The sequence below is a fragment of the Mustela nivalis genome, assembly GCF_964662115.1.
Source record: "Mustela nivalis genome assembly, chromosome: 11".
Classification (NCBI taxonomy): Eukaryota; Metazoa; Chordata; class Mammalia; order Carnivora; family Mustelidae; genus Mustela; species Mustela nivalis.
Window position 1 is genome coordinate 79103350 of NC_139030.1, and position 26558 is coordinate 79129907.

Sequence of the window (26558 nt, forward strand, 5' to 3'; positions counted from 1 at the left end):
CATTTTCCCTTAGCGTCGAGCTGGCACGATCCTTGTTTTCTCCCGATTATCCTTGTGGTCAAGGGTAAAAATTTTATAGGGCGGTTCAGTGGGTGTGGAAGCTGTGCGTGAAACAAACACTTAAGCCAATATTTACACAATAGGGTTTTGGCCTTATGAACCCTCTCTAGGTCCCTAACATCTTTTTAAAAATACAGATAAATTCCGGAATATGATCAGGGGCATCTCATTTTCTCGCTAAGACTTTACCCCTGTGGATCCCCGCCCCTTCCCTAGGAAGAAGGTGGGGGGAGCCGCGATATTTACATTTTCTCCCTAATTGATCAGCGGCTAGCCCCACAGAGCCAGACAGAGGACACAATACCGGGATTTCTCTTTTCATTTCGGAGAAATGAAATCCCCCAATATATGCCCTTGGGCGCCCCTCTGTTCCTTCGAGGTACATCCCTGCAGTGATTTCGGGGATTCCAAGGTGGAAGGCTGGCCCAGAAGTCCCTTAGTAGACCTTATAAAAACACAGATTTCCTCCCTGTGGCCTATCACCCTGAAACTGAAATCTAGCTTTTATATATTCTGGGAGAAAAAGGTTGGACTAGAAACCTCCCTCTCTAGGGGTCGATCTTACCTGTTAGGTAAGCTCTAGCCTAGCTCCCGCGCCCCCTCCTCCCTGGACCCTCCCACTCAGGGCCCCGTAGCCGCAGAGCACCCCCCCCCGCCGCCCCCCCCCTCACTCCTGCGTCTTCCCGAGCTCGCCCCCCCGCTGCCGTTTTCCCAGACTCCCCTCGTGCTTTCGGGTAGCCACCCAAACACACCCGCCCGCACCCGCGGCGGGGATTCCTGCGGGCCGGGGGCGCCCTGGGTGGCGCACGGGGAGGACTGCTCTGCGCAGGGGCTGGCGGCCGCGCAGGGGCGCTGCCCGAGCGCTGCGCGGGGGCCCAGGGCGGGCGCCGCTGCGGCACGGCCGGGGGGCGGAGAGGGGCGGGCGCGGGGCGGGCTCGGCCCGGAATGTAGAGACCCGGGCGGGAGCCTCCCGGCGGCGGCGGCGGCGGCGGCCGGGCTGCGGAGCGCAGAGGCTCCGTCACGTGTTTTTCCTCCTCCGAGTGAGACGGCGGCGCGGTCGGCGGGGGCCGGCGCGCAGAGCCAGACGCCGCCGCTTGTTTTGGTTGGGGCTCTCGGCAACTCTCCGAGGAGGAGGAGGGAGGAGGGGAGAAGTAACTGCAGAGGCAGCGCCTCCCGGGGAAGAGGCGTCTTCCCCGACTCCTTCCCAAACCTCCCCCTTTGCCTCCCGCCCTCGTCCCCTCCCCTCCTCCCCTGCCGACTGGAGCGAGGGGCAGGGATGAGCCTGTCCCTCCGGCGCGTCCCCAGCTCCCTCGGCTGCCTAGTAGCGTTTTGCGTGGAAAAGGCACTTTCTCCGCCCGCCGAGATGGGCCCGAATGGGGGCTGCAGCGGACCCGTCTGCGGGCGGCGGCAGCAGCAGCAACAGCCGCAGCGCCGCGGTCTCTGCGATTGAGCTGGTATTTGGGCGGCTGGTGGCGGCGGGGCGGTTGGGGGGTGGGAGGAGGCGGAGGAGGAGGCGAAGGAGGAGGAGGAGGAGGAGGGAGAACCCCGTGCAACGTTGGGACTTGGCAGCTCGCCTCCCCCTGCCCAAGGATATTTAATTTGCCTCGGGAATCGCTACTTCCAGAGGGGAACTCAGGAGGGAAGGCGCGCGCGCCTGGAGGGGCAGCGCGGGGACCCCCGGCCGCCGCCGCCCGTCTGCGCCAGACTCCAGCCCGGGTGGCAAGAGATGCATCTTCGCCCCTTCTTGGCCGCGGCGGCTGCGAGGAGACTCGGCTCTTGGAGGATCCGGGCTTCACTCACCCTAGACGCACTGCCTCCCCCTCAGGGCATGAAACGCCCGTAAACTCCGGCCGAGGCCGTCTCTTTGGCGCAGCAGCTGCGTCCCCCTTCGGTTGCCCCTCCCCAGCGCGGGGGGGCGGCGTGGCTTTCGGAGTCGGGGGTTCGGCTGTCTCCAGCCCTGTTTGCATGTGCGGGGCCGCGGCGAGGAGCCTCCGCCCCCCACCCGGTTGTTTTTCGGCGCCTCCCTCTCCTCGGCGGCGGTGGCGGCGGCGGCAGCATGGCGAGCCCTCCCGAGACCGACGGCTTCTCGGACGTGCGCAAGGTGGGCTACCTGCGCAAACCCAAGAGCATGCACAAGCGTTTCTTCGTGCTGCGGGCGGCCAGCGAGGCGGGGGGCCCGGCGCGTCTCGAGTACTACGAGAACGAGAAGAAGTGGCGGCACAAGTCGAGCGCCCCCAAACGCTCGATCCCCCTCGAGAGCTGTTTCAACATCAACAAGCGGGCCGACTCCAAGAACAAGCACCTGGTGGCCCTTTACACCCGGGACGAGCACTTTGCCATCGCGGCGGACAGCGAGGCCGAGCAGGACAGCTGGTACCAGGCCCTCCTGCAGCTGCACAACCGGGCCAAGGGCCACCACGACGGGGCGGCAGCCCCCGGGGCAGGAGGAGGTGGGGGCAGCTGCAGTGGCAGCTCTGGCCTCGGGGAGGCTGGGGAGGACTTGAGTTACGGGGACGTGCCCCCAGGACCTGCGTTCAAGGAGGTCTGGCAGGTGATCCTGAAACCCAAGGGCCTGGGTCAGACAAAGAACCTGATTGGTATCTACCGTCTCTGCCTGACCAGCAAGACCATCAGCTTCGTGAAGCTGAACTCAGAGGCGGCGGCTGTGGTGCTGCAGCTGATGAACATCAGACGCTGCGGCCACTCGGAGAACTTCTTCTTCATCGAGGTGGGCCGTTCTGCAGTGACGGGACCTGGGGAGTTCTGGATGCAGGTGGATGACTCTGTGGTGGCCCAGAACATGCACGAGACAATTCTGGAGGCCATGAGGGCCATGAGCGATGAGTTCCGTCCTCGAAGTAAGAGCCAGTCCTCCTCCAACTGCTCCAACCCCATCAGCGTCCCCCTGCGCAGGCACCATCTCAACAACCCCCCACCCAGCCAGGTGGGGCTGACGCGCCGCTCTCGCACGGAGAGCATCACCGCCACCTCTCCGGCCAGCATGGTGGGCGGCAAGCAGGGCTCCTTCCGTGTGCGCGCATCCAGTGATGGCGAAGGCACCATGTCCCGGCCGGCCTCGGTGGACGGCAGCCCTGTGAGTCCTAGCACCAACAGGACCCACGCCCACCGGCATCGCGGCAGCTCCCGGCTACACCCTCCTCTCAACCACAGCCGCTCCATCCCCATGCCTTCCTCTCGCTGCTCACCTTCAGCCACCAGCCCGGTCAGTCTGTCGTCCAGCAGCACCAGTGGCCACGGCTCCACCTCGGACTGTCTTTTCCCACGGAGGTCTAGTGCTTCTGTGTCGGGATCCCCCAGCGATGGCGGCTTCATCTCCTCCGATGAGTATGGCTCCAGCCCTTGCGATTTCCGAAGTTCCTTCCGCAGTGTCACCCCGGATTCCCTGGGCCACACCCCACCAGCCCGAGGCGAGGAGGAGCTGAGCAACTACATCTGCATGGGGGGCAAAGGGTCCTCCACCCTTGCCGCCCCCAATGGTCACTACATTTTGCCTCGGGGTGGCAATGGTCACCGCTACATCCCAGGAACTGGTTTGGGCACGAGCCCAGCCCTGGCTGGGGATGAAGCAGCCAGTGCTACAGATCTGGATAATCGGTTCCGAAAGCGGACTCACTCTGCTGGCACGTCCCCTACCATTTCCCACCAGAAGACCCCATCCCAGTCCTCTGTGGCTTCCATTGAGGAATACACGGAGATGATGCCTGCCTACCCACCAGGAGGTGGCAGTGGAGGCCGACTGCCTGGCTACCGGCACTCTGCCTTCGTGCCCACCCACTCCTACCCCGAGGAGGGTCTGGAAATGCACCCTTTGGACCGGCGCGGGGGCCACCACCGCCCAGACGCCTCCACTCTCCACACTGATGATGGCTACATGCCCATGTCCCCAGGAGTGGCGCCAGTGCCCAGCAGCCGAAAGGGCAGTGGGGACTACATGCCCATGAGCCCCAAGAGTGTGTCTGCACCCCAGCAGATCATCAACCCAATCAGACGCCATCCCCAGCGAGTGGACCCCAATGGCTACATGATGATGTCCCCGAGTGGCAGCTGCTCCCCTGACATTGGAGGTGGGCCCAGCAGTAGCACTGGCGCTGCCCCTTCTGGGGGCAGCTATGGCAAGCTGTGGACAAATGGGGTTGGGGGGCACCATGGTTCTGCCCTGCCGCATCCCAAGCTGCCTGGGGAGGGTGGCAGCAGCAAGCTCTTGTCTTGTACTGGTGATTACATGAACATGTCACCAGTGGGGGACTCCAACACCAGCAGCCCCTCCGACTGCTACTATGGCCCGGAAGACCCCCAGCACAAGCCAGTTCTCTCCTACTACTCATTGCCAAGGTCCTTTAAGCACACCCAGCGCCCTGGGGAGCTGGAGGAGAGTGCTCGGCACCAACACCTTCGCCTTTCCTCCAGCTCTGGTCGCCTTCTCTATGCTGCAGCGGCAGAAGATTCCTCCTCCTCCACCAGCAGCGACAGCCTGGGCGGGGGATACTGTGGGGTGAGGCCAGATCCTGGCCTCCCACATATCCACCATCAGGTCCTGCAGCCTCATCTGCCTCGAAAGGTGGACACAGCTGCCCAGACCAACAGCCGCCTGGCTCGGCCCACGAGGCTGTCGCTGGGGGATCCCAAGGCCAGCACCTTACCTCGGGTACGAGAGCAGCAGCAACAGCCGACCCTGCTGCACCCTCCAGAGCCCAAGAGCCCAGGGGAATATGTGAATATTGAATTTGGGAGTGATCAGCCAGGTTACTTGTCTGGTCCTGTGGCTTCCCGCAGCTCGCCTTCTGTCAGGTGTCCGTCCCAGCTCCAGCCAGCTCCCCGAGAGGAAGAGACTGGCACAGAGGAATACATGAACATGGACCTGGGGCCGGGCCGGAGGGCGACCTGGCAGGAGAGCGCTGGGGTCCAGCCAGGCAGAGTGGGCCCTGCACCTCCTGGAGCTGCTAGCATGTGCCGGCCTACCCGGGCAGTGCCCAGCAGCCGGGGGGACTACATGACCATGCAGATGGGTTGTCCCGGGCAGAGCTACGTGGACACCTCACCAGTTGCCCCCATCAGCTATGCTGACATGAGGACAGGCGTTGTGGAGGAGGCCGGCCTTCCAGGGGCCACAGCAGCAGCTCCCTCATCCTCTGCAGCCTCTGCTTCCCCCACCACTGCGCCTCAGAAAGCAGGGGAGCTGATGGCTCGCTCTTCCCTGCTGGGAGCCCCACAGGGACCTGGGGCCATGAGCGCCTTCACCCGGGTCAACCTCAGTCCCAACCGGAACCAGAGTGCCAAAGTGATCCGTGCGGACCCACAAGGGTGCCGGAGGAGGCATAGCTCTGAGACCTTCTCCTCCACACCTAGTGCCACCCGGGCGGGCAACACGGTGCCCTTTGGAGGGGGGGCAGCTGTAGGGGGCAGCGGTGGTGGCAGCAGCAGCACGGAGGACATGAAACGCCACAGTTCTGCTTCCTTTGAGAATGTGTGGCTGAGGCCTGGGGAGCTTGGGGGAGCTGCCAAGGAGCCGGCCCCAGTGTGTGGGGCTGCTGGGGGTTTGGAGAATGGGCTTAACTACATAGACCTGGATCTGGTCAAGGACTTCAAACAGCGCCCTCAGGAGCGCGCCCCTCAACCGCAGCCTCCCCCGCCCCCACCCCCTCATCAGCCTCTGGGCAGCAGTGAGAGCAGCTCAACCAGCCGCTCCAGTGAGGATTTAAGCGCCTATGCCAGCATCAGTTTCCAGAAGCAGCCAGAGGACCTCCAGTAGCTCAACTGGACATCACAGCAGGTGCGTTTCATGGTGACAAAGTCAGAAGACAAAACTGCTTTTAACCTTGTGCTGGAATTCTCTTCCTCTTTGCCTAGGCTCCTTTCCTCTCCTGTTTGCTACTTCCTTAGGGAGTGCTTTTTCACAGGATGGGGGAGGGGAGGGCACGCAAGGTGCTCCCTCCACTAGGACACTTGGCTGACTGTCCAGTAAGCCCGCTGGAGCTGCGGCCCCGGAGGCCTTTCATTTGAGGCTTCCAAGTGAAGTACTTACTGTAGCATTAGCAAAATATACACCCTGTACCAGTTCTGAGGCTTGTGAAGTTCATATATAAGAACCTTGTTCTCTTTACTGAAGTTTTCTTTTGACTATATATTTAGGTCATTCCCTAGAAGGAACAGCTCAACAGAAATATTTGTTAGCACAGGGGCTGAACCAAACTCTTCATTCCAGATAGTTTCTTGGAGTTCTGAAGGGTGATCTTATCAAGTTGCTCCGTGTACTTTAATTCTGTGATTTCCCAATACCGAGGCAACATAAATAGCAGCGGAAACATCAGTTTTTATTCTTGCTGCCTTAAAAAGATCCAGGAGTAAGAGCTGGTTTAGGCTTACATATTTAGGGAAAAATGCCTGTCTATTTATGATTCTCTGTAGAAAGTAATTATGGGTGACATTCTCTTTTTGCTCTTGAGCCAGGGTTTGTGAAATATCTTTCACACACCGACCCACCACCTCACAGGTGTGGCTGCTTCTGCCCGGGGTCTGCAGTAAAGTGCGTGTGTCTGGGACCCATTATTCGTGAAGCATTATGGAAATTCATCCCAGCGTGTCTGCCTCACAGTTGTCTGCTCTTGCAAAGGCCTGCAGGGAGACATCACACAGATCATTTGGGGGCTACTGTACATCTTCTGTGAAATTACTTAACATTTTTACTTCGAAAAGAAGGAGTATTGTGTTAGGGAAATGCTTTTGTTTTGCATTGGCTGGAAAGGCTAGGAGTACCCTTCCATTTTTAGAGTGTTTATTGTTTGCCTTTCAGTGCAAGATTAGGCACCCCAGTACGTGTTGAAAGTTGGCTTTACATCTTTGGTGGCTAAGGCTCTATTGAAAATGAAAAACACTTATAACAGGAAATTTGCCTGTCCTTCATTCTGTTGAGCCTGTTTTCTGGTGGTCATAATTGTGGGAAGAAAAGAGGAGTATAGTTTGCAAATAGTGTTATGAGTTGGCGATGCAGAAGTTTCCAGCATTTGGAAACACTTTATTCTGAGAAACTCATTATCTTGTGATAGACTTTTTGATGGATGCCTCATGGAATGAGCTTTTAAGTGTGTGTCCATTTATCAGAAATTGTGCATTGGGTTCCTCTTGGTAGGTATTTTATTATGTGGTCTCAGTCTCCTTGATTCTAACCAGTTTCTAATATCTGACCATATCATTCGCTGTTTTCTAGAACAAGATATAGGTACATAAACATTCAGACTAAGATTTTAGGTGGTATGATATACAGTATCATTTGCTTAGCATTCAGTGTTTACTTTCGTGATTCACTACAGTAGATTTAATTATGTATGTCAACACCAACAGTTAAAAACTTAGGTTATTTTTGAATGATAAAAAAAATGATGTCTTAGGGAATGTGAATCCCTCTAATACTTTAACCATTTGTGTTGCAAGATGTTTCATTTATAAACTAATGAGGATTTGAAGGAAACAAAATTTTCAGTTATAAACTAATGAGGATTTGAAGGAAAACAAAATTTTCATTTTAGAGAAGAGGAAAGAGGCTAGGAAATAATAAATGTTCCTCACCTGTTTTCTTGGTTTGAACAGGTTTCTTTTGATAAAAGAAATAATATTTTGCTCTGAAAGAAAGTGATGACCAAATAGAGTTTTCATCTTTAAAGGGGCTTTGAAATAAAATCCTCTTTATGTGGAGGGTACATTCAAAACAAACCAACCAAAGCAAAATGATCTTCTATTCTTAGCTCTCTTAGGGAGAGTGTAGGATTCTGGAATAAACTTATAGTCATATCCCTAATACTGTTGGAGTAACAATATACCGTGCCTTGACAGCCCCATGCCAGAAAAATCTGTGTTTTAAATGAGGCACCAAATGCTACCTGACACCCTTCCATCCTGAATTCTGCTCCCTCGCCTTTGCCCTGTTGAATCTAAAGATGTGATCTGATAGTCAGTTATCCTCTGAAACAAAAAAATCCGACCTGCCCTTGCAAACAGCTTTTCCTAGGAATGAGTATTTTGGTTGTGAAAACTCCTTTTTCCTAACTTCCTCAGCAATTCATATTTTTTCATCTCCTGCTCACGGCTCAGATAAAACCCTGGAACAGGAAGGGAATGGGGTCTAGAAGGGGTGTGTGCTTTCTCCTGACCCCTCATTTTAAACATTGAGGCTTGTCTAGTATTTTTCAGTGTCTGTTAAATGAGAGCATTTGTTAGGCAGCTCAGGTACTCAGGACCGGTGGTTGTCCTGATTGACTTATGTCCAGTTTCTAATTTTTGTCAGCCTGTGCCTTCCCTAACTTGGTTCTGATTTTGAGTTCTTGTTTTCCAGCATCCCCTTCTCCCATTCCCTTTGTTTTCCACCTCTTATTTCATGCTTCTGGCCTTGTCTTTTTTCCCTCTTTTTCTCCATTTCAGAATTTCGCAGTCCTTGTGGCCTGCTCTCTGCAGAGAGTGGATTGAAAGTCCAAGAAAGAGGGCAGAAAGGACACAGCAGCCCAGTTATCTTTAACCAGCCGTTACCTCCAATTTGTTTTTTAGTTTTTGAAACCGCAGCTCGGGCAGATACAGCAGGCTTTGGCAAAGGCACAGACCCAAGCCACCCTTTTAACTTCCCTTTTTTCTTTTGGTCATTTTGTTCTGTGTCTCCCCCCACCCCCCAGGGCATTTCTCTTCTGTTCACTACATTTCCTTGTTGTGATCTCAAGGATTCCGTACCTCCAGGACTACCTCCCATCTCTCCCTCCTCCTCCCTCCTTCTCTTCCCCTCCCTGTGTGGCCTTTTTTGTCAGGCGCATACCGTCTCAGCTCTGGCACTTTCCCGTTTCCCGGGTCACCTCCGCTTCCTGCATTCCTCCCTATTTATTTGGCACTTGGCTTCCCTCCCTCCTCCAAGCCCCTTTAGCCGGGGGGTTGGGGAGTCTGTAGCGGCGCGGAGGCCTCCTTCACAAGTCTCCCACCCCGCCCACTCCGGTCGCCGGGAGGCGCCGGGCTGCCTGGCCCCTTCCCCGCCCCGCCGCGTGGTCCGCGGTGCTGGTGAGCCCTGGGCCCTCAGTGCAGGACTGGCTCTGAGTGGGCGGGGTGGAAGGGCCCTGATTGGCTCTTGCCAGAGCCAATCAGCGTGAATGTCTGCTGCGGAGGGCACGGGGTGGGACTTGAACCGGAGGGGTAGGAGGGGGGCCGTGGCCTCCTGCTGGGTCTTGGGTCCTACGGTGGCCCCCCTTAGCGGGGCGTCGCAGGCACCAGCCCTCCCAACTCCCTCCCTCCACCTCTTTTCTCTTGTGCCTGCGGAACTGAGCCAAATACGTGCCCCCTCCCACTCCCCCTCGCAGAGGATGTTATGCGCTCAGACTTATTCGTGCATCCAGCCCAGAATCCCAAGAATGAGAAAGTCCAACCAGCCCACTGACAGAGGCCGGAAACACACACTTCCTCTTATTTTTAATTGAGAAAAATCCAGGCCATGACCATGTGACGTGCCCCATTTTGTTTCCCTCCTCTCTTTACTACGGTTTACTACGACGCCACGTTCCTTCATCTTCCTGTCTGGAAATCCACGAGCACGTGGTTGTAGGATTGATTGCGTTGGCTCAAGATTCTAACATTTATGTCCCTTCCTAATGGGAAAGGGGAGGGGAAAAGGAAAAAACGGAGAAGGAAACACAAGTGCTGTGGCTGGCACTGTTTGGGGATCATTCAGGAAAAACTCATTTGGCTGGAAATTGTATTAGGGTCAACACTATATATCCAGAGCGGCTGCAGTTTGCAAAGCGCGGAGCCAGATAAGATCAACAAATACTGACCCTTCTAGGCCCAGGGGAGCTCACAGTGAAATGAAAACGCCGGATATAGCTTGCAAATCATGAGAATCTAGAGATTCATGGCAGGGGCCTGGGTAGAGTTTGGTGCTGAGGCTGGAGGAAATGCTGCTCAAGCTCCCAAAACCAGATTTGTTTTTTGATCAGTGACAGCCCAAGTGAAAGCCCATCAGGGCAGACTGGGCTAACTTTCTGAAAGCTTGCTGGATTTGAGTTGTGGCCCTCACATAACCAACGTTACCTGAGATGTATTACTTTATAGGATGGAAAATTTGTTCTGATTTTCCGTTTTAAAATAAAGGAAAGTAAGAGAGAAATTAATGGAGGTGTTCCCCATCCCCTCTCCAACAAGTCTTTGTCGCCATCCAGCATCCCTCATGCCTCACTGAATCATAAGCCCCAAAGGCAGCGTTTTTTCCATAGGTGTAAATGTAAGGAAGAGGGACTGCCCTGGTGTAAATGTTATGCCTCATGCTCCTGAGCTATGGGAGAGAGTGTCTATGTTGTTCCAGAAAACTTGGAGCATCTAACAATCTTCTCAATCTCTGCCATTGCTTAAGTAGCTTTTTGTGTTAAAAATCCATTAAAAATTCCACATATTGTAATTCTTTCTCTGATTGCGGTGCCCCCCCCCCCCAAATACTATCTATTATATTGCCTACTGCATTAAGGGACTTGGAATTCCAAAATCAGTGCCTCCCCTGCTCCCTGCTGTTTGGGTTTTTTTTTGTTTTGCCTTTTGTTGTTGTTGTTGTTTATCAAAATTCCTGGAAATAGTTTTATCTTATCTTGAATGATGCAATGGAAAAACAGTTTTTGGGAGCCCCAGATCTTAAGTTGCAACACAGCCTGTGCCCTTCACTAGCTTAAGTGACCTTGGGCAAGTCACTTAATTTCTCTGGACCTATTTCCTCATCAGTAACTTGAGAGTTTTGTTCTAAATTATTCTGACCTCCTTTGCTGCACTAAACATAGGGATATTTTGGAGAGAATGACTGATATTCTTTAATGGGTCAGTTGTAATGAGGATTCTTTCTGAAGAAGCTGTTGATGGGGTCAGAATGAAGTGTATTAGAATATTCTGTTTCCTCCTGTTCTAGCTTTTGGACCCTTCTTTATGGTTTGATTCAGGACTTATTTTTACCTTTCTAGTTTGGAGGGAAGCGAATTTTAACAAACCTCAAGACAAACCCTCCAGACTGCACAAGTCTAAATTTTTAGAACCTTCTCTAGACTGAACTGGGTTCCTCCCCCTCCTCTCTTTTTAAAATATTCACTGTGTGTGAGAATGCAAGTCAGTTGCCAGTTCCTTGCATCCTAAGGTCAGCTGTTGGAAGCAACCCACCCCACCTTACAGGTCCAGCTTTAACCAATTCATGTTTATGACATTATTCTGTCCACTCAATTAGAAATCATCCCTTCTTCTGCAGGTGTTCTGTTTAATGGATAATGTTTCTCATTTGTACCATCAGAATCCTTCCTTCAGTGAGGTATATCCACTGGAGGGAATAGAAAGGAAATCTGAGAGGCCAAATGAGGTTAGTAAGAAGTCTACAATTTTTTAGTTTCCGTTTTCTCTGTCAGGTGTGTGAAAAAGCTCAATATTTCTCTTGCCGACAGCATGAGTGTTGTCCGGCTTTTTGTGTTCTAGGATTTTTGGTTTGCTAGTTGAGCTGTATACTGCTTTGCTGACCTAGTATTATCTTGGCTGTCAAGTTGCCAATGTATTCAGAATTTTTGACCCTTTGGGTACCTCTGTGTGCATTGCATAAATCATTAGAATAGTCTATTTACTCTTTTCATTCAGAACTTCATTGACTTGTTCTTTTCCAGTCCTTCTGCTATAATCATATATATTTCTTAGCTGTATAATATATCAATGGTTCCTTTTATTTTGGTGGGTTGGTAATTTTAAGATGATGGAACACTTCACAATTGTAAGGCTTTGTTTCAAAGAAAGCTATTTTCCCAATGATTTCCTCCTATTACAGAGTTACTGGAAATTGTATTCAAGGAAAACAGTGTCTCATGAATTCAGTTTGAAGTCAGTTTCACACTAAAGATTCTGTAACTCTCTTTACCACATTACAGTTATATACTTGATTTATTATCCCCTGCCTTACGAGTCCATAGCTATGAGGCCAACTCCAAAAAATACTTTTAAAAATGTTATTAAAAGATGTTCAGAAGTTGTAATCACTTTGAGTTTTAATTTAATAGAATTACATTTTAATATGTGTATGGCATGATAGTATGCTAATTTCTAACTAATATCAAATAGTTGCAAAAAAAGTTACTATGAAGCTATTTTAAATGATAGTCAAGAAACGCTCTTGTCTCACATTGTGTCTTTGTCTTACATTGTGGGAATGGTAGCATCTCTGCCATTTCTCATAGAAAAAAAGAAGAAGATAGATTAGATGAGTATAAGGTACTGTCATCTATGGGGAAAGGAACATTTTCCATTTTAATATTCTTGCTGCAGGCTCTGCTATAATCTATTTGTTAAAATAAAGTTGGTTAGATAAATGTTATTTGTGCTTCCTCAATGAACCAGTGATCTTTGAATAATAGAGCTTTTAAAAATGATGGGTTTGTATTGAAAAGGCAGCTTTTCTTTTTCAAGCCCCTTTTTGCATTTTCATTCATGATGGCAGGAGAATTGAATATGTTGGTGAGGCTCTTAATTTTAATTAGATCATCAAATCTGTCTTCAAGCAGAGAGGAAATTTTGGGGTTTTATTACCCCACCCTGAATGTTTAATTGAGTAAAGTTTTACTAGGTAAGTATTCACTGCTTTCCTTTTGCTGTTCCATGTTTGTTCCTTTGTTTGCTCCCCACCCTGGGTCACTGTCTGTCACCCACGCTAGTCCTGTCGGAACCAAGCACACATCCATTGGATGCTAATTGGTTGGCCTGAAGAGGATGCCAGTAAACCCAAGTTCATAAACTTTCCCCCGTGTTTTCTGTTGACTAAAAAATACTTTGATGTGAGTTCTCTGATCTGCCTTGACGTATTTAGGTCATGTTGCTGAACAGTTTCACTTAATCTTGAGAAATTGATAGTTGTGTTATGTTTGTTGAAATGATTAAAGAAGCATTCTCTCTCTCTCTCTCTTTCTTTAAACATATATAGTGTGGCAAACAAAATCTATTTTGAACAGAAATTCATTATTCTTGGTTTTAGGAAGGTTACAGATCCAGATGAAACAGGCAAAAATGTAAGAGAAGACATTAATAAAAATATAGCAGGCAGTTTAAGGTCTCAAATATTCAGTAATTACTCTGTCTTACACTGTTATTCATCTGTTATTCTCTAAGGACGGTGTCCCTGTTTATTTTAAAATTATTTGAAGGGTTCATTTGGATTCTGAAAATCATCATACTTACCCTTGAATTTTAGTGATTGGGGGAATAATCAGAAGAACATTAGTTCTCTGGTACAAGATCAGAGGCCATCTGCCTCCCACCATCAGCATGAATGGTCTGCCTTCAGTCAAATAGGCCCCAGACCTCAGTTTCCTGTTAGTCCCTTTCCCTCTTTTCTTCAGTAAATAGCAGTTGTTCTAAGAGAATAAGAGAATGGTGGTGGACACAGGGAAATGGAACGGGGAGAAAGGTCGTGAAAGGAGTTCATCCAAGTAATTACCAAGTTTCTTATGACACAACTTATCTGGGGGAAAAAAAAAATCAAGATTCCGGATATGTAATCCATGAAAGTCGGTATTTTTCTTACACTTTCCAGGTGAAAGTGCCCATCTCCCTCAAAGTATTATGCTTTTCTTAGTCATTCCAGCCCTGGCTTCCTGGCTGGCCATAACACCAGCTTACTTAAATAGCTCATAGGCTGTTCAGACTGTTTGGAAGGGCGGCCTCTTTTTGGATATTCAGCTGGCAAATACAATGTTAGCAAGAAGCCAGAAAAAAACATCTTTGGCTCTTTTGTCCAAGCGAAGCAGCCAGGAGAGGGGTCCAGGTGTTAAATGAGCAGAAGTTCATGAGTAGGACGCATGGAGTGAATGAAGGTAGGGGCAGGAAAGACATGGTAGTCCTTTCTTTCCATCCTAGAAGCTCTGTCATTGGAGAACTTTTCTCCCCTTTGGGTGGGTGGTTTTTATTTTTAGTAGTGAAAAACTTTAACCCTCTGACCTCTGGTTCCTGTGCGTGCTTCTGGCTCGCCGTATATGCTCCTTGGAGATTTTGTCATTGCTGTTTCTTTCTTTTTTTTTTTTTTTAATTTTATTTATTTATTTGACAGAAATCACAAGTAGATGGAGAAGCAGGCAGAGAGAGAGAGAGGGAAGCAGGCTCCCTGCTGAGCAGAGAGCCCGATGCGGGACTCGATCCCAGGACCCTGAGATCATGACCTGAGCCGAAGGCAGCGGCTTAACCCACTGAGCCACCCAGGCGCCCCTGTCATTGCTGTTTCTTAACAGTTTCTTAATTGTGTTTGCTTGTGCTCTCTCTGCTTTGATGATGAGCAGTCACATTTGTTTTTAAGTTCAGAGTAGTTTCTTACAGAAACCTAAAAAGGCATTTTTTTTTTTTTTTGAACACATAGTTTTAGGATAGTTTGCTGGGTCTATTCACTTTTTTTTTCCCTTTCATTTTTTGGTGTTGGCAATTGATGCACATGCTCTAAGTTTCAAGTAGTTTAGAAAATTTTCTTAAAGGTATAAAGTGAAAAATAAGATTCTCTCTCACTCGTGTTCCTCTGCCTCTCTTCTCATTGGCCACCATCAATGCTGGATTTTGTTTGTTTCCAGAGATGAACTGCTTGGAAATTTTGGAGCTTAGTAATAGAGAGTTGGTGAAATGCCCAGTTGCTTAGGTCCCAACGTTATGCACTGAAAAAACACAGCAGACAACATACTTCTTATAGTAGACTCACTTTTTGTTGTTGTTGTTGAAAGGAAAGAGAAAAGTACTCTTTAATTCCCATACCTCTTGTGACTCTTCAGGTTATAGAAAAGCATCATGTAGCATAATCCAGGCATGGGGAGGAAGCATTAGTTAGTAAATGATCTGCTTTTCTAATTTTGAAGCATTCATGAAGGGAAAGGCATCTAAGTGTGAGTCTTTATTATTCTCTTTTCTCCTCTGTACCTTCTGCTGGAGTATGTCAGCACTTCCCTGCCCCTCCACCAGAGAGAATAACTAGTTCTTAATATAATGTGGTAGGATTAACTCTAAAGGGTAAGGAGCCTTTTAAAGACGTTCTGGTCACCAAAGTCTCATATTTTTAGAGTTCAGAAGAATCAAAGCTTTTTGTTGGAATAAGCAGAAAGAATTTTAAATTTCAAAACCATTTCAAATTCTGGGAACAGGTTATTTTAGACATAATAATTGCATGCAAACAATAGAATAAATTGTTTAGTGATTTCCTCTCACTCCAAGGATTAATAACTTTGGAGGAAATTAGTGGAATTTAGAGAATCTAAAATCCCTAGGAGGATGTGTATTAGTACAGGTATGACTGAAATAATCTCTACTTTGAACCAGAGAGGAACTCCAATGGTGAAAAATATTTATAGCTAATGTCCTGATGTTCTTGCTGATTATGGCCCAGGTTCATTGTGAATAGGATGGAGTAGTTACTATTACAAAATAGAAACTTTCAAGAATATGGTAACAGATGACTTCTAAATCACAGTTACCAATATTTTATCATTTGGGGGGATTTGGCAATATGAATATGCTAAAACAATAATATCAGTTTTCTTCCAGATCATCTGGAGTGAGGAATGAAATTCAACCACCTCCGAAAACTTTTAAGAAAGCTGTTAAAGAATTTACTCTATGAAATAAGCTAGTTTCTTAGGTGTCTACATCATTTAGCTTTGATCTGTAACAAAGCACCCCAAAACCGATGGCCTTAGAACATCAGTCATTTGGTAGATCGCAGTTCTGAGGGTTGGTGTTAGGCTGCGTTCAGTGGGGCAGTGTCTGTCTTATGTGGGAAAGCTCACGTGGACAGTTGGACGGTTGGCTGAGGACTGGTTGGTTCAGGATGGTTTCTGTCACTTGTCTGGTGGATGATGCTGGCTGTCAGTTGGTGTTTGCTGCTGCTTGAACCAGAACAGGCTAATCCAAACTTAACATAGTATTTGGATGAGCAACCAGCAACAGTGAGGGGGGCACATGTGTTTTTCAAGCCTCTGCTTACTTCACATTTGCTCCTCTCCCATTGTCCAAAGCAAGTCACAAAGCCATGCCTAGTTTCAAGGGATAGAAAAATAAATCCTACTTGTTAATGAGAGAACCCTTGTACAAGTGTATTTATAAATACATCGTTGACCATTTATCAGTTGCATGTTGAATGCCTTGAATAAAGTTATTCTTAGATGTTTATAATGAATATTCCTAGCTTTGGGTGAAATACAGTGAATTCCTTCGTATTGGTGGTATCACTGTTTTCCTTTTTGTTTTTTGCTTTTTTTCTTTGAGAAACACGAAGTTTATACTGTCTCAATCAACTTTGATTGAGTTCATACTGTGAGTCAGGCACTGGGGACCGAAATAGGTGTGTCCCAGTCTTCCCAGTGCTCATAGGAGGCAGAGCAGGAAACAATGAACTGCATTACAGCAAAGTGTGAGGACCGGAAATGATTTGAGAAAATAGTAAATAATGTGGTTCTGTCATTCAGGTTCACAAAGGGATAGCAAGAATTTTTTTTTACTATCACAGATTCAGATCTTTCTTTAGAGTTTGATTCCCTCTTGAGATCGGCCTCTTAAGGAAGGAGTGAAAGCTGGAAGTTCACCTCTAAGAAAAACATGAAAGATGACTTCTGAGGTTTCTTTACCAGAGACTGTCATCTGTATTTTTAATGCCAATGGTGGTTGGTGAAATTAGTTCTGCTATTTGCCCGAGGCCAGAAGATGACACTTCCTAGCAGTCCTCAGGCAGCTCCCACAGGCCTGGACTTGAAATATGGTACTAGAAAAGAGCCCTGAGCCACAGGACATGTTGTACCGTCCCTCCTCCGTCCCTTTGCCGAAACTGCCCGTCCCACACATACAGGAAGCTGGACCAGAGCAGCACTTGCTCAGAGAAGGAGGCTTTTAGTGGGGAGTGGTGGGGAGCAATGGGTGAAATGGAACCATAGACATCAGCAGTCGGAAGGAATGGTTCCCACCTGAGCACAGTTATTGACTCGGGTAACAGAGTTGCTGAATCTCCGGAAGCAAATGCAGATGGTTGGCATATCCCACTCAAAGCCACCGCAGTGGTTTCTTGAACCCCGTCTCAGATCTCTTACCAGCCAGTATTTACATTTTTCTTACACCAGAACCTCGAATGCCTTAAACATTCCTGAGGTTATAGAACAAAACAAAATCGGGACACTGGGTAATGTACGTAATATTGGGAGGAGGGAAGGGGGTCCCTAAAGCGTTTCGAGGGTCCAAATGAGTGGTGTATTTATATCCTGGTCTTGGCAGCTCCCCCCTACCCCCCTACCCCCCAGCTCCTCCTTGGCTTGCCCTTTCTGCCCCCTTCCCAATTCCAAGGCACTCTTTGAACCACAGTTAACAATACCTTCCTTTCAAAGCTGATCGCATTCCCTCTGGTTAGATAAAGGAATATAAATATCTATCGCATGTTTTTCTAAAGAATGGGTAATGACTTACTTGACTTCTGAAAATATTTTACTTCCATTGGTAGGATATCCTGGAAGTCATTGGGATTATAATGAAAACTTTCCCTTTTGCCTAAGCTTGTCTCACCAGCGAGAGCTCACGTGCGTGTGTGTGTGTGTGTGTGTGTGTGTGTGTTTGGAGGTGAGGAGGGTTAGGGAGTGGAAACTGCATTCCAATAAAAAAGCTTACATTCCTAAAACTAGGTCTTTAAAAATATTTTGCAGCCTGAGCCTTTGGTCCCTCACAAGTTCCTACAAGGGACAACCTTCAGACAGTGTACAGACTTGTTGATTCTCGGGCCTTTGAACTGGGTGAGGAATGTGTCTCAAGTCGGAAAAGGGAATGGTTCTTTCGTGATTTTAGCCTCTAGCTTGAAAGCTGGAAGAATGCTATTGTGTCTTCAAAGCCTCTTTCCCACCACGCTCTATTAGATGGGCTCTTGGAAAGCGTCTTTGCTTTATCAAGTACACAACAAAATCCCATGCCACCCAATTCGATCTAATTCAATGGCTACTTTAGGTGCATTTTAAATTAATGTGTCTCTTCTGTAAGAATAGAGCCCCATTCTACTCCTCCCTCTTTACCCCAATTGAGGTGATTTATAGTTATTCACTGGATAAGAAAAGTTTTAGGTTCATTTGGGGGGGGTGGACTTGGGGATTATTATTTAAAAGAATAATGGCAGAGGTATTTAGGAAGGTTCTTAGCTCTGTAAAATTGAAAATGCATTTCCATGGGAAGTAAGTCAAATTACATTTGCATTGTAAAATCAAGACATTTAAATGACCAAAGAAAACATTATTGTTTGTTATTGTATGTTATTGGCTGGGTTCAAGTACACCTACCACACTGTCTCCCACCTTGCTTTCAAAAATTTTACCCCTTCCTGCAGGGATGGAAACCCCCACCCTTGCTCTAGTTACTCATTTCGCAGCACTCTTTGCTAGTAAAAATTGTGAGCGCATTGAAAGCAGATGCCAGTGTCTGAGGAAGAGAGGACCCACTGAACCCTTGCCAAATTAAAAACTTGTTTATCAACAGTCCAGAGGATAGTTGTTGAATCAAGGCAGAGGATAGCTTTAGGAAAGTCCCAAATAGAAATAATGCTGTGGGTATATTCTGGGTACCTCAAACTATTTCATTCACTGGATATTTTAAAAATCAAATTCAAGGGGCATCTGGGTGGCTTAATCAGTTAAGGGTCTGCCTTTGGCTCAGGTCATGAGCTCAAGGTCCTGGAATGGAGTCCCATGTCCTCAGGCTCCCTGCTCAACGGGAGTCTGTTTCTCCCTCTCCTTCTGCCCCTTTCCCCCTGCTTGTGTGCTCTCTCTCAAATAAATAAAATCTTAAAATCAAATTCAAATTCAGATTCCACATGATATTAAACAAACAAAATGACAGGGGTTCTTGTACTCTAATAGGACTGGAAATCCAAGCTGTGGTGAAATTAATTATAATTGCATCATTCCTATGTCTGAAATCCTGGGATACTTCCTCTGTTTCCCTCAAACCATTCTTTTAAAGATTGATGGAAACTTTGCTTTATTTTGAGGAGATTGATTTCTCTGCCTCCAGCAGTCCTTTCCCAGTTTTTCTTGTACTAGTAGAGTTGTTCTGATGTTAATTGCAGTTTACTAATGTAGGTCAGAGCTTAGCATTTTCATGGAAGTTTAAAGATACCAAAAGCAATAAGAAAATGATTTGGAAAATAATTGTTGTATCATAGTTACCTCTATTTTTTAAAAGAGGCCAGTTAGTGTGTGATTTGGAAGAAGCCCGTTCTAATTTGTCTCCTATGCTCATGCCTTTTCTTCCTCTTGAGTATAATAAGTTGCTAGTTAACCCCTCTACTGTGAAGTACCAGTAAGATCTGGGAAAAGGAATTACATTTACATGAGTGCATTTTGCCACTGCGGCACTTGTTAGCTACAATGTTAGGCTTGGTCTGGGAAGTTGAACCTGATTGCCAAGGTAGGAGACTGCCTGCATTCTGTTTCCAGACTTCATTGAGGTTGGCTGTTTGGATGGCCATGATAGAATGTGTGTCCTAAACTATCACCTTTCATAACAATTCTTCTTAAATATTGCTTGACATTTCAAGTATTAAGCTAAAACATAGGATCCAAGCAATGTGACACACAGCAAAACATTTATCAACCTTTATTCTAATATAATATTTGTAATATAAATGTATTCTATTTTATTTTAAAGAGAATTTACGTTTTCCTGACCCTTCACAGTCATTTGACATTTATTCTACTTTCTAAAACTTAGTAGTGTTTTCTAGCAGGTATGCGGCTGGTATCAAGCTAGGCTGGTATCAAGCTAGGCTGTGTTTCTCTCTGCCGGCGTGGTGACTAAGTTCCAATGCTTAGTGCAGTGGGTTTGGCATTTGGTTGTTACTGTTTGTTGTAGATACTGAATGAATGAATGTGGGACCATATGTTTTTAAACCACAGTATGAGAAGTATGCACTTCATTTATCTGTAGACCAGAATCATATTCTATTCAGGAGGACAGAGAGTTTTTCTTAACTATGCTACCACTGCCTCATACTCGGGGGGTACTTGTCTTAAATATTTCTGCTCATTCCATAATTAAGCTGTTGTAACTACTGAACCTGGACATCTGAAGAAATCATAACTGGTCATAAAGACAGTGGTGGCAAATTACCAAAGCGTCCAATGTTTATAGACCAGACGTGACAGAATGTTCTGGTTCGTTAATGCAACAAGGAGTTAGTGAGTTGCTGCTGAGTACCAGGCATATTCCTAAGTTCTGGAATTACAAATGAAAAGAAAACAGATGCTAATTCAGGCCCTCATAGAGCTTCTTTCCTGGGGACTGGTTGAGGGAGAAGGCGGTCAAGGATCAGCTTCCCCAAGGGACAGATGAGACCCACTGAAAGATGGGACAAGGGTTTCCGGCCCACTTCACGGACTGGAGAGGTTGACAACATTGATTTATACATAAAACTTTTACCTTACATTTCATCACAATCCCTTTGCCTGGATATAAGTACATCATTTGCACTCTTCACGGCTTATCAGTCATGATTAAGTTTACTTTGTGACTCATAAATGGAGCAAAGTCAGATTTTTCTGCTGTAATAGGGCAGTATATGAAAGAGCAGGAAGTAGGAGTTGAAGTCTGAGTTGATATGTGTCTGTTGATATGTGAAGTAGGAGTTGATATGTGTCTGCTTGGAAAAAATTGTCTGACATGAAAAGTCAAGATCTAGAACAGGTGACACCTAGGGAAAGAGGGTGAGGAGTATGTGATATCTCTCGGGGGACCCTGGAAAAGATGGGGATTGACTGGGTATGGCCATCCTTATGTGCTGGTATCATAAATCATAGCTTATATTGCAGCTTTAAGGTTAGTAATTTTCACTGGGTATTAAGGCTTTTCTTGTGTAATACCTATCCTTTTCTGAAATTTTGTCTGAAAATTCTTTTGGAAAAGTATTTAGTATGTTTGCTTTTCTCTACATTTATTCCTTGTACAAAAATGTTTGCAAGGAAAGACCAACATCTTGAAACTACTCTTATATAGCAAGCTTTTATTTTGATATTGTTGTGTATTTTATTAGTAAGGGTCTTCAGGTGCATCCCTCTTGGATCCATGTATCACTATCGCCTATAGTTTGAGGTAACTTTTTCTAATGGTTTAAAGTCTTTATGGTGAGGAAATTTCTTTATAGCTAACTTGAAGACCTAATTGTCGAGGAAAAGCATTTTCTTCTTTCTGATTTTAGTAGGGGTAACAAGTGATGGCCCTGTCCTTTTTTTTTTTTTTTTTTAATTGGGTATATAAATTTTATTTTTATCCAAAGATTTAAATATGCATATAAAATCGACTGAAAGGGACAGTAAGGTTGTAAAAACAAATTAAAAAATAAAACATAATGGCAATGTTTAAATGTCCAGAAGATGAAACAGAAAATCATAACAACCTTGGTATACAAGTTCAGTTTTCTAAAAGAGGAAATAAGACTGGAAATGAATTTTTTTTTAAAAGATTTTATTTATTTATTTGACAGAGAGAAATCACAAGGAGACGGAGAGGCAGGCAGAGAGAGAGAGAGAAGGAAGCAGGCTCCCTGCTGAGCAGAGAGCCCGATGCGGGACTCGATCCCAGGACCCTGAGATCATGACCTGAGCCGAAGGCAGCGGCTTAACCCACTGAGCCACCCAGGCGCCCCTGGAAATGAATTTTTTAAAAAATTCTTAAAATAGCCGTAAACATAAAGCATTTCATAAATGATTGGAAATGCTAACTAAACTGGATATGACTTTCTGGGTTTCAAATGCAACATATACTCATTTGCTGAAATTACAGAATCAAATCAAACTTTGCATCATCCAACTTTTTGATAAAAAAACAGTGCACTTAATACAGTCATAATTTGGGGTTCTTTAAAGATTTTACTTTTAAGTAATCTGTATATCCAATGTGGGGCCCAAACTCAAAACCCCGAGATCAAGAGTCACCCCACTGAGCCATCCAGGTGCCCCCATTTTGAGATTCTTTAAAGTGGCCAAGAAGTTTAAAGGTTTTTGAAAACCATTTAGCAGAAGTCATGAATATTTATAGAATTTGCTTTTTCAAGCAAACTTGTCTCATCATTCATTTTTAAAGGATTGATTGATTGATTGATTTATGAGAGAGAAAGAAAGAGAGAGAGAGATCACCAGTGCCCAAAAGGAGGGAAGGGCAGCAGGAGGGGGAGAGCGAGAGAGGCTCTCAAGCAGATTCCATGCTGAGCACAGAACCCCACTCAGGTTTGATCCCAGGACCCTGAGATCATGATCACAAGGCGAAACCAAGAGTTAGTCACTTAACTGACTGTTGCATCCAGGTGCCCCTCCTTTACTTTTAATTCAGTAGTTTTTTTTTTTTTTTTTTAAGCATTTCCTTACTTTCTGATATTCTGAGATGCTCCAGGATCACCTTGTTTATTTCCTGCCCTAATCTTGGAATCTTCCATTTCTCCAAGAGACCCTGGTTCTGTTTATTGGAGAATTGTATTAGACATCCACATATTGGCATAAGATGTGTTTGTTGCTACTGGCTTGTCATTTTTTTTCTGCCCTCTCAGTTGCCAGAGTAAGGAAATACATGTGTGTATACTACACCACATATATACACATATCTATAAATATTTCTATATGTAGCCATCTGTATCTGTACTAAGCTAAGCATAAGTTCATACTGATGTCTCTTAACTCTAATGGATTTCCATATGGATTATTCTAGCATTTCCCCTTGTTTATCTGTCACCTCCCACTCCCCACAGTGAGAAACTTGGCTGTCGCCATCTTCCATTTACTGACTTGTTTAATTCTACTGCATGCAAACACAGAACACTTCCAGAATTGTTAACCTGTGCCCCGTAGGAAATGACTTTATCAACCAGGGCATGGTGCTTAGGTACAGTTTCTTTTGACTTAAATCTTACAGATTCCCCTCATTTCCAAAGTTAAACTTTGGTCAGTGCCTTGTTCCTTTGCCTCCTTCAGTGAGGTGGGCTTGTGCATTTGTGATACATTTAGATCCTTCTGTCACATTCTGCATTCCACCTGTGATCACTGACCACCTCTCTCTCTCTGTGGTCTGTCAAATAAATAAATAAATAAATAAAATCTTTAAAAAAATTTGCATCCATAAAGCTTATTCTTTGTGCCAAAGAAAGGGCTAGTGCTTTCTTTAAGACAAGATATTAAGACAAGTACTTAATAACTTGTATTTGCTACAATAGTGTCATATAAATAGGCCAGGCTGCTTCCTTCTCCCCTGCCTCTGGTAACCACTGATCCTTTAACTATGTCTGCAGCTTTGCCTCTTCCTACATGGCATACAGTTGGAGTTAAGCATACATACATACATTTATCATACTGGCTTCTTGTACCTAGCAATATGCACTTGACATTCATACAAGGTTTTTTGTACCTTGATAAGCTCCCTTTTTCTTTACTGCTGAATAGTATTCCATTGTGTGGATTTACCATGGTTTGCTCATCCAGCCCACTGACCTTTTACAGGATATTTCCCTACATGCCTTTGAAGATTTTGAAGTGAGCTTTTAGTTTTCCCTTAATATTAACCATTTTTAGGTTTTACTCATCATTCCAATTTCTCAAACCTGCAGTCAGTTTTGTGGTTCTTTCCAAGATCAATCATGTTTCCACAATTTTTCCTGCCCAGAATTGGCCAGTGTTCTGTAGCTGAGTGTTTCAGACCAACCCAGGGTACAGCTGGCGATCTGCTTCCTGTTTTCTTCACATTCTTCCCCATTTAATCTTTAATCAGTGTTGAGTTGTGCAGTACCAGCAGAATATTCTAGATTTTTGTACCACCTTTGTACCACTGTGATTGTCAGAGCCTGTTTCAGCCCTCTTCCTTGAAAGACCTGGCTCTTTGGATGTTTTGAAACTATTGTTATTTGAATCCTTCTACTGGTAGTCATTTTAAAAAATGATTTGTAATCTTGCCTCATGGTAGATATTTATAAAATCTTCATTTTTGCGTCTGCATAATTGACTTCATGGTCTCCAGGAATCCAGTGAATACGCTGAATTTGAGCCTGGTCATCATCTGCTCCAGATGCCCAGGGGAATCTGGGATTGGCCACACACTCCTGCTAGGCCAGGCACAGCGTGGGTCACGTGAGGCAGGTCACATGAGGCAGCCGCAGGGTTCATCCCCATCTGAATTTGTCCTCTAGAGACTGGTTTTTCCTTGCTGGACCACAGGACATTGTTCCTAGGCTTATAAAGGGGCCACTCTGTGGTGAATTCACACAGATCACCTTTGCATGTGGAAAGGCAGCTACTTGGCAATTGGCTGAAAGGGGCTTGAAGATCCTACTTATACACGTTCAACACTCAGTGAGTTGTTTTGAACATTTACTACATTCAAGGTGTAATCTGCCTTAAGGTTACTCTCTCCTAGGGTGGCTGCCATTGACCAAGACTAAAGCCCTTCTTAGCCACGCCAGAGTGGGTGTGCTGTAGGGCAGGTAATCAGAGGAGGGAGTGCCCGGGGCGTCATAAAGGCACAGATGTTTTGTTCAAATACTAAGACACAAAAGACCTATAAAATCCAGGTCGTTTGTGCTCCATGGTCTCAGTCCATACAGCCCTTTTCTTTCTCCCCTTTAAAAACACAGACATTGATTTTTTTCTCTTTCTCTCTCTGAAATTGTCTCGACTTGTGTTTCTGGCAGTGGAATTCCTGACATACTAGATCATAAAGATTACAGCTAGGCATCTTTTATATCTCTCAGTGTGTGTGTGTTTTCTCTGTATATTTAACCTTGGGTTACATGTGTAATTTTTCAAACATTCACTTATAATCAGTTTTGTTGCCTGTACTTGTTGGCTGTAAAAGCCTCTGGAAAAGTTGTTTAAAATACAGGACTCAGGGATTTCTTGATACATATCCTTTTCACCGAAATGAATCTCTGGATAAAAGTTATTTTTAAAACCACTTAAAAATTAACTGACCTAAAGCAAATTTAGGTTTACTTTGAAACTTATATTAGAAATAGGTATTATATATATAAAACATAAATTATATTTTTATTATAATATATTTTGTATATTTTAATAAAATTTATTTATTTATTTATTTATTTATTTATTTATTTATTTATTTATTGCTGTAATGGCCATGGTTTCAAAATGTCCAGAAATATCCAAGGAGTGTTCCATAGGTCATTGACTAGAGACATTCCATAGAGTTTCTGGGGCTACTTGATTTTGAACATTACAGATTGTCACCAGAGTCTAAAAAGAATTGGTATGACTGGACTATATTTGCATGTAGAGTGTTAGCAACCCTCCAGAGTATACACACTGGGCTATTTATGAAGCAACTTCAGCTGACAGCTGAAGATCAGAAGATTCTATTTTGGGAAGTGTCCTAAATGTGAGGTTCTGTGGTGAAAAAATTTAGTGCCCTACAGATAAGAATACTTACACAGGAAGCAATAAATTACCACTGCTTCCTGTTTTAAGTATTCTTATCACTATGATAAGCTTTAGGTTTCAGTTCTGCTTTCCTGATCCCAAGATTTCATTTCTTGTAATTAGCACCTATAAGAGGATTAAAAATGGGGGGGGAACCCCCAAAAACAAAAAAAGGGCAAATGTTGGGGGAAGGGGAGTGAAAAGAATATACTAGCATGATTTTTCCTGTGTGGAAAAGATTCTTATATTTCCTACCACTCAATAGTATTTGGTAGGCTAAGAGAGAAACTGTCTACCACTGTTGGCTCATTCCTTCGGCTCCATCTGTTGTGTATGTGAACATGGCATCAGTTCCAGGTTCATCTGATGCAAGCCTGAGTTGGCGATTGCATACAAAAGGTCGAATAATACATATGACTGTTGCACATGCTAGGACCAGCATGGATAAAGAAAGAGGAGATGGGAATTTTAATCCTGATTCTGCCACTTTCTGAGATCTACCATTCTTTGACCTGGTTTTCTGGTTCGTAAAATTAGAGGTAGTAATATTTCCCCAATATGTCCGATAGCGTTGTCCTGAGGAGCAAGCAAAGGGATGTGTGGAAGTTCAGTCATGAACTGTGAATTTCATCTTGAGCTTGAAGTTTGTAGTGGTTTCACTCAATTCCTACCACTCCTCTATCACCCTTGGAACACACGGGTGCTTTTGGTTCATGTCCCTTTCTTATTAAAAATATTTTTCAAATTCAGTCAGCTTCCTAGACTTCTTGGCTGGATGACTGTATCGTGATTGAGTGCCCGAAGAAAGATGCATCAATGTTGACTCTCTATTTCAGGTATTTGTTTTGTGAAGTGGGAGTGTATTGTACTGTTAAATTCAAGGGAACTGGGTTGCATTTATTAGCTTGGCATAGAAGAATCAAAGTTCTACACATGGGCTAAATTATTTTATAAGCTGTAAGTATAAATCAGGATTAAAGACTGAAACGTATTTATTAAATTTTAAAAGTAAGTACGTACATGCATTTTATAGTTCCTATGGACTTAAGT

At 45.5% G+C, this 26558-nt stretch overlaps 1 protein-coding gene across 1 annotated transcript in view; it reads left to right on the plus strand.

Moving 5' to 3' along the window:
• The first annotated feature begins 1007 nt into the window (after positions 1-1007).
• The window catches only part of IRS1 (insulin receptor substrate 1), a 63429-nt gene continuing 37878 nt past the window's right edge, over positions 1008-26558 (plus strand). The window contains exon 1 of the mRNA XM_082691065.1: positions 1008-5851. Coding sequence (XP_082547191.1) covers positions 2117-5830 — 3714 coding nt within the window. The 5' untranslated portion in view covers positions 1008-2116 and the 3' untranslated portion in view covers positions 5831-5851. The remainder of the gene's footprint in view (positions 5852-26558) is intronic.